This window comes from Magallana gigas, chromosome 5, assembly GCF_963853765.1.
Source record: "Magallana gigas chromosome 5, xbMagGiga1.1, whole genome shotgun sequence".
In the NCBI taxonomy this organism is placed as follows: domain Eukaryota; kingdom Metazoa; phylum Mollusca; class Bivalvia; order Ostreida; family Ostreidae; genus Magallana; species Magallana gigas.
This window is the reverse complement of record NC_088857.1, coordinates 36,282,477-36,290,257: the sequence shown is the minus strand read 5'-3', so window position 1 is coordinate 36,290,257 and position 7,781 is coordinate 36,282,477. Positions and strand designations below refer to the sequence as shown.

The 7,781-nt window shown below is 32.1% G+C and overlaps 1 protein-coding gene across 5 annotated transcripts in view; it reads left to right on the top strand.

Moving 5' to 3' along the window:
- Positions 1-324: 324 nt before the first annotated feature.
- LOC105336855 (latrophilin-like protein 1) overlaps positions 325-7,781 on the top strand; it is a 31,300-nt gene continuing 23,843 nt past the window's right edge. The window contains exons 1-6 of one of the 5 annotated variants that reach the window (XM_034475061.2): positions 325-408; positions 2,381-2,570; positions 5,246-5,436; positions 6,798-6,854; positions 6,965-7,079; positions 7,171-7,277. In XM_034475061.2, coding sequence (XP_034330952.1) covers positions 6,815-6,854; positions 6,965-7,079; positions 7,171-7,277 — 262 coding nt within the window. In that variant the 5' untranslated portion in view covers positions 325-408; positions 2,381-2,570; positions 5,246-5,436; positions 6,798-6,814. Of the gene's footprint in view, positions 409-640; positions 770-2,380; positions 2,571-5,231; positions 5,437-5,515; positions 5,702-6,797; positions 6,855-6,964; positions 7,080-7,170; positions 7,278-7,781 lie in introns of those variants that run through there. The other 4 variants (XM_020070867.3, XM_066084857.1, XM_034475065.2 and 1 more) reach the window with 4 other exon arrangements.

Below are 7,781 nucleotides of genomic sequence, written 5' to 3'. Positions count from 1 at the left end.
AAACTCTTAAATAAACTATGAATATGCTTACAAATATCGTGAACTGATAAAAAAACTCACTACAGAACTTTGATATTGCCAAACAAAATTTGTGTATGCTTAATGAATAATGTTGAAAAGCGTATTTCAACATGTTAAATAATACCAAGGTCCTTAACTACATGCAATATTGTTTTTACTTCGAACTAGAATGTCTCGACGTCATTGAATGAATCGCGTCACTTGATTGCCTTTTTAACTTTACTCGACAAGCGTCAACATTTATACGGCAGCATTATTTACACAAACGTTCAACCTTACCTTTAATTTTTTAAGCCCTAAAATATTTAGAGTAACCCCCTTTGCCCGTGACATAATATTACGATCCTACAATTGCAGTCAGGTTTGCACAGACGACTGACGAGGAAGGTAAACAATTAGAGAACTAAGCTATGAATTTAATTGTTATATTTTATCTTGTGTTTGTTTACATGTCAAACTTTAAGTCCTCGACAAAACAAAACACTTGTTTGATTTGTTACAGACTGTTTACAGAAATTTGTGTAAATAGTCAGTAACAAATCTAATAAGTTATATTTAAGTGTGTATTGATGACGTTGAACAGCTAGGTCCATCGTCATTAAAAAAGAGTTCTGCTTCGTTTGGGGTTTTGTTTATTTCGGACAACCAGAATATAGACACATTGGTTATGAATTTGTACTCCGGCTTGCTCCAGTGAAATGGTCTAGAACTACTTACTTTTAATTCCAAAGTTTGGACCATGCTGTTGGTATGTTGAAAAGCTATTGTGGTTTGATTTACAATAGACTCTTAATTCTTAACAAAATCAATTTATTGAAACATTAAGTTAATATTAAGATTTATATTTATCAGGTACAATAAGTTATTGCTGACAGTTGTTGGTAGCATGACTCCGGTTTAACCCAGCATGCTCCTTAAATGTCATCACTTTTCTTGTTTCTTAAATTTTACCATTCCCGTAAATTTATTGTGGTTTGATTTTATTGCAAGAAAAGTGATGACATTAACATGTATATTAGAATGTCAAAACTTTTTGAAATCGAATGTTTGTACTTAATTTATTAGGAAATAAGGTTACACTGTAATCACAAAAAAACTAACGAAAGTTTATGTGCGCCGTTACTTGCAATTTTTTGTAAGCAAGCATTGTACCTCTATGGCATGTATGTTCGTTATTTATCCTAGAGAAACAGATCTGAAGCTAATTTTGACATTATCTTTACATATATCTTTATTGTAGGCTTTTTTAACCTTACAAAAAGAAAAACAAATTAAGATATTACTTAGGAAAAATTCTTATTTCATAACATACTAAAATGTTGATGAAGTTAACCTTTCGTTGGTAAATAAAAAAGTTTCCGAGCATTTTCAAAAGCGTGATTAAAAATAATGTGTTCGTGCTGCAAGATTTAAGAGATAACTTTTATTTAGCTTACTTTATATTCCTTATATTTATATTATAAGTTGTCCTTAGTATGTTTTATTTGAAGTTGTAGTGAAAACAGTAGCTGGCATTCCCATCTCCATTTCTCTACTTTTTAAGTTGTAGTTAGTAATTGGCTACTGACGTTCCCATCTCTGCTTGGTTACAGCATATTTAGTCTCTTATTTACATGCACTGCCCGCCGAGTACATGCCTTAGGATTATATGAAAGGGAAGTTTATACTTGCTCGTCCAACTGTCGTGAAACAAAGCGAAGAGGTCTCCGATTGACTTGAACTTGACACAAGTTGCAGAAATTAGAACTGATTGAAATTCGCAAGGCGAAGGTACATTTCCATATTTGAAACAAGGAAGATGAAGCAAACCAAAAACCCACCTTACATAAATCTATCAGTCAGGTACAGGAGATTAACGACAACGTTGCCAAAAACAAGGAACATAATAAACTGTCGAAACAGTTACAACAAATGTGACTGAAAACCGTGTACCCTTCTTGCAAGAGCTGCTACTCCATTGAAGTATGCAAACGCTAGGAAGGTCTTCAGTTCTCAATGTTTTAAAGTAATGGTAAAGTTTTGACGGCACTTTTTTCGGGATTAGTAACAAATCTTTCCTTGCTTACCATATATGATCACAAATGTAATGCTCTTCATTAAGAACTAATGTGAAGTACAATTGTGATACATATACGTTAAATATTAAAATACAGACAGCTTCACATATATTGCCATTCATTGTATCCTTTTCATACATTGTGCATTTTGTCGAATATTGCATTATTTTGTGACCCACTTTTGTTAGCCAAAGTTGTTTAAATAGTTATTATTGAGAAAATGTACAATCGATTTCCTAAGACGTCGTGTGTTCCTCAGTTTAAAAACCTTCTTTACATCACAAAATATCATTTGATTTCAGCATTATGAATCAACGTCGCAGAATCCGTTGATAATAAGAACACGATTACACCCACTCGTAATCGCTGTACACGTTACTAATTTGTTTACCACATGAATGGATGACCTAGATTTAAGGCGGAAGAAATATTAGGAAAACGAAAGGATAAATACATATCCTTCTGTTGAAATCCGAATGTGGTTTGACTCAAGTAAGTCTGTTTGAAATATTCAAGGCTAATGTTGTAGTCATTTTTAGATATCAGATCTTTTGTGATTGTTGTAATAATTTGAAGTCAGCGAAAATAATATATAAATGCACCGTTGGATTTTGCTACATGCATGCAAGTTTGTAGTGTAATAGGAATCGGGTGCGGGCTACGGGGCAATATATGCGTCACGCCATGTAAGTAAGCGGCCTGTCCCCCTGTCCCCTTTATCTAAGGCCAGAAGTTTAATTTCTGCGGGGAGTAGGAGATCTGCGATCGTTTTATCGCGGGACCGGAAAAACGTACTGGATATCCTATATTTTGAATTGCGAACTGCGTTCTAGAACGCAGTTCACTATTGAATCGCGAAAAGCGAACTGCGTTCCAAAAACTGATTGCCCTGGATGCTCACACAGTTTTATGTGAAATATAAAAAAAAAAGGATAAGCTAGACCCGTCACTATTTCAAAGGATAAGTATTTCAGACGGATAGAAGTGTATTTAAAACATACCGTATTAAAGGAAATTTAAAAAAAAACCTCAACAAAACCCTCAAATCAATAAAAACTGATAGTACTTTAACAATCGTTCTTATATCCTTTTGTAAACATATTGACTTTGTGTACCTTTGATCAATTTTTTATTTCAGCTAATTATACGTAAAATATTTAAAACATATTCATCACAAGCACTTCAATGGAACAATTTAGGTGATGCTTAAATGCAGCTTTCTTGATGAAAGAAGATGGGGGAATAAGATGGCGCAAATGCCCATTCGGTTTAGTAGTGAAATACACTTTTGAATTTATTTTCCCCCAATTAAATATATTCAAATACATTATAATACAACTTTGCAAAAGCAAAATTTCTAACTATAGTCAGTTTTTAATATACAACTGTATTTAACAAAAAACAAGAAAAAAAATATTGTCGGAAATTTTGGTGGTATCGAGCCGGTAACATAAAAACCCCTTGATATATAAGGTTAGCTTATGCCAGGTACTCTAACCACTGAGCCATTTCAGACACAACAAAGTGGGCTTTTTAAATATTATGTGTGACAAAGGCCACGAACTACCGGACATGTATTATTTTTTCAAAACGTTCAATTGTTGGGATACAAAATGATAATTTTTGAGTATAGTGGGTCATCTCTCCACGTTTTTGTTGATTGAAATCGGTTTGTTTTCCAGACCTTAATTAGACTATGAGAAAAATATGGAGCACAGACCCACTCTATAAAAGAAAATGCCTTGAAGTTCTAAAAAATGACAGTATTTGCAGGTTTTGATCCGTATACGCCTGTTTGAGTCAACAAATTCCAAGTATTGAACATACCTTTAGGTTAAAAATCAATGATTCGTTAAATATATATTGTTTTAAATGATTTAAAAAAAAAACCCATCAGATTTATTGATACTTTAATTTTTCAGTAGCCTGTCCGACCGCGTATGGGCATTTTACACGCCTTATCCACCCATCTTCAAATTTGGATTGGTGTTTTTTCAAAGTTTTTTTTGGTCCCAAATCAACGATAGTGTATTTTGTTTTCATTGAATCGGTGAAGCTACAAGTGAAAAAAAAATGGATAAATGGTCCTTCATACCTTTTGGAAAAATTTGCATAGGCGCCTGAACATTTTTTTTAAGATATGGAATTTGAACATGTTTTGACTAAAATGTTCAAGTTTTGAAAAAATGGTACTCTGAAAAGATAATTTCTCGCTATTTTTAAGAAAAGAATTCTCTGCTGTGTTTAGGCTAATAGAAGCTGTTATAATTCATTTCGCTACAGAAATACAAGTAGACACCAAAGCACGGCGTTAAAAATAGTTTCACAATTGGTGGAAACTCTGATGTTGTGACGCACTGTCATAAGAAGTAAACGTCAACGGGGTCAAGGTCCCTTAAAACTTGTTATTTTAGACGGAATCATTCTTAAATTTCGTAAATTTAATTGGATTAGACCCCCGATATTTGGAGCAAGGGTTTAATTGGTCACATTGGGGTTTCATTTTAAAACATTTTAGCAGTGGATTAAGAGAAATCCACAGGTAAGCGAAGTAATCTATGGGCCTCCTTTTGAATGTGGGATGTTTTGGAAAGAACATATGAGGGTAATTACTATAAAGACACCATTTAAGGAGGCATTTTTGTGTAAAACACAATGAAATATAGATTTTAGCAATATTGGTAAGCACATAAATAGAGTTTTGTTTATTCTTGTCTATAAATCACAATCTCAACAGTTGTTATCAGTTACTGAAAAAAATTAATAATATGTACCCAATACTGTTATTGAACTGTAAAGTGGTGCAAAAAAGTTGAGCCTGTACTTAAACAGTATTACATTTATCATCGAACATATAATTTTTTGTCATACATCCTCTTTAAACTTAAATCAGAAAAATTAGAGAACGTTAGGTAAACATGACTGATTTATTTCTAATATAATGATATATGTATTGGAATCTTATAAAAACACCTAATGAATTATTCCTATCTAGAGGATTTCATATTTCTAGGTGTAACAAATTTGCAATTTGCAAGTATTTATCTCTTCCTTGTATGGAAAAAAGTTAAACTTTTCTCCTTCTTGATTTTTGAGGTTTTATAAGTACAATCTTTTTTCATTCTACAAGTGCACACACTCAGTAAGTTGATACTAATGTTTGTCAGAAATTTATGAAGAGGAAAACGTTGAAAATATATAAGTGGTAACAGGGCTGTGTCATCTCCATTATCTCACGGTTTCATGGCGCCCTAGTTGTACACCGAAACAAGCTAATCTTAGAGTTCTGTTTTGCCAAGAAAGAATCGAAGCAGGAAACAACTCGCATCTATAATCTTTTTCTGTCGACAGGAAGGAGGTAAGACATTTTAACGTAGCTAGAAATATATATATATTTAATGTAAGGAGGTTATGTGGTCCGCAAATTAACCATCAGGTCTGCCTCAGCTTTCGCATGTAACAATTTTGCCATAAGTTAACATTTGATATCCTGCGTTAGTGACAGAGAAATCTACTGATACATGTACATGAATATCTGCGAATCGTGTCCAAAACATCGGAAAAGTTAGAACTTACATTTATGTAAATTATTCGTTGGTCGTTTTACGTTTTGAACTAAATACGTAAGTAGCTCATTGAAAACTGTGGATTTGTTTCATATTGCAGAAGCAATTATTTGAATCATAAAAAACTGGCCTAAAATATCAGTTAAAATGATTTTTAAAAAGATTTTTAATTTTTGAATGTATAATCACAAAAGGGAATTGGCTAATTTTATATCAGATATATATTATTGGGATTTATAGAGATAATTGTTTTTATTAAGTTTAATTAAAATAAAAGTTGTGTACGATGGAACTCTCGCTGGTTTATTTTTTATCTTTATTAATATCATTCCATCCGAAAGTATTGCTTTGCTATATAGAGTTTAATTTTGTTTTTGTTTTAAAGGGTTATAGTGGCTTTGAAATTATGTTGTTTTAAAGTATGTTGTTTTAAAGTGTACAAATCGGAAATGATATAAATATAAGTAATAAGAAATCATTCTTTGAAAATTATAAGGTGATAATTGCGGTCGGAGCGTGTTCAAATCTATCATAACGCCCTTCAGGCTTTATTGGATTTGACCACGCCCCGACCGAAGGTATCACCTCATAATACTCAAAGAATGATTCCTCATTCTTTGATAAACTTTATCTCTTTTAACTACTATTTACAAACTAAAATTATGCCACCGTACATGTATACTGATCTTAAAGAGTTATTGTGTTTTATGTACTTACTTTCATTTAGGCGTTCTGTCTTAATTAATAATAATTCTGTCTTAGTCTTAATTAGGCGTTCTGATAAAAAATATTGCCAAAATTCCCGATTTAATTAGACATAAATGTTGCCAGTACATGTATTATAGAATAACACACACTATATTATAAAGTACATACGGACGTGATAAGTAGTAGACAAGTACACAACAGATTTAGGCCAGGGTTTAACCAGGATAGAAGTTTATTTTGATGAGTGCTGTAAATGAGGATGAGGAAGAACTAAACAAAAGCACTCAAAATGAAATAAAATAATGAAGAAAATAAGACAAATGCAAGGGATACATGGGATGAAGATTTGAGGTTTTGAAACGCGTACATAATTTAGTCAATCTTACAAGTCAATTCATGATTTCCTATTGATTTGCAATATGTTCTTAACTTCATATTTTTATAGGTCAATCAACTTCAAAAATGAATACAACGCTGACAATACTACTCCTTGCTGTATTAGGTAAAATCTAGATCTGGTTAAAAAAATCTGTACAAAAATCAATAGTTCTAAGAGGCATTATTATATTTTTTATCATGGTAAAAAGAATATGTACTTGAAATCCTATTCAGTGTCCCCCGCTTATGTGCAACATTGTGAAAGACGTCAGAGAATACATCTTGATTCGTATCAAAGTACAAAGGTAGTTTTCCCGCAGCAATTTCCAGTACAGAAAGGATACGCTGGGTGAGTACACAATTATAATACAATGATATAGTTTTTACATAAAAAACGTAACACTAGATTATCATTGAAACAAACATTTTTTCTAAAACAGAAATCTAACCTGCGTGTGGGAAATACTCACAGAGAGCAAGTTTAGAATAATGGTTTATCCTCGGACTTGGACCTGCGGTGATATGACTGTTCTCAACCTCTTTTATGGTAAAATGCTTAACCCTAATTCATGCATATACAAAATAAGGTTAAATGGTGTTGTGTTCCTGGCAATGGTGACACTGGATTAAATTAAAGTTTAAAAAAAAGTGTGTTAAAAGCTCATAATGCATAACTATATGGACCATCAAATTAACATATATTGAAAATTTTGTACACATCTTCAAATAAATGTATTTATCTTCAAATAATTGTACCGTTCGTCAAATGAATTGATGATAGGTTTAAATAAAGGTAGGTATAAATAAATAACACCTAACATTAATGGAATTAAAAATATAAATCTTCAATTTATTTAAAGATAGATTCTAATGAATTATACAGCCCTCTTAATCATTTGAAGATAGGTATAATTCATTTAAAGACATAATTGATATCAAGATACGTACAATTAGAACATATAACACTGTGCCAGATAATTATGCCAGTGCCATTTTTTTTTCATTTTTGGACGCGCTTAAGCTACAGTTTCGTAAAAATCCATATATACCA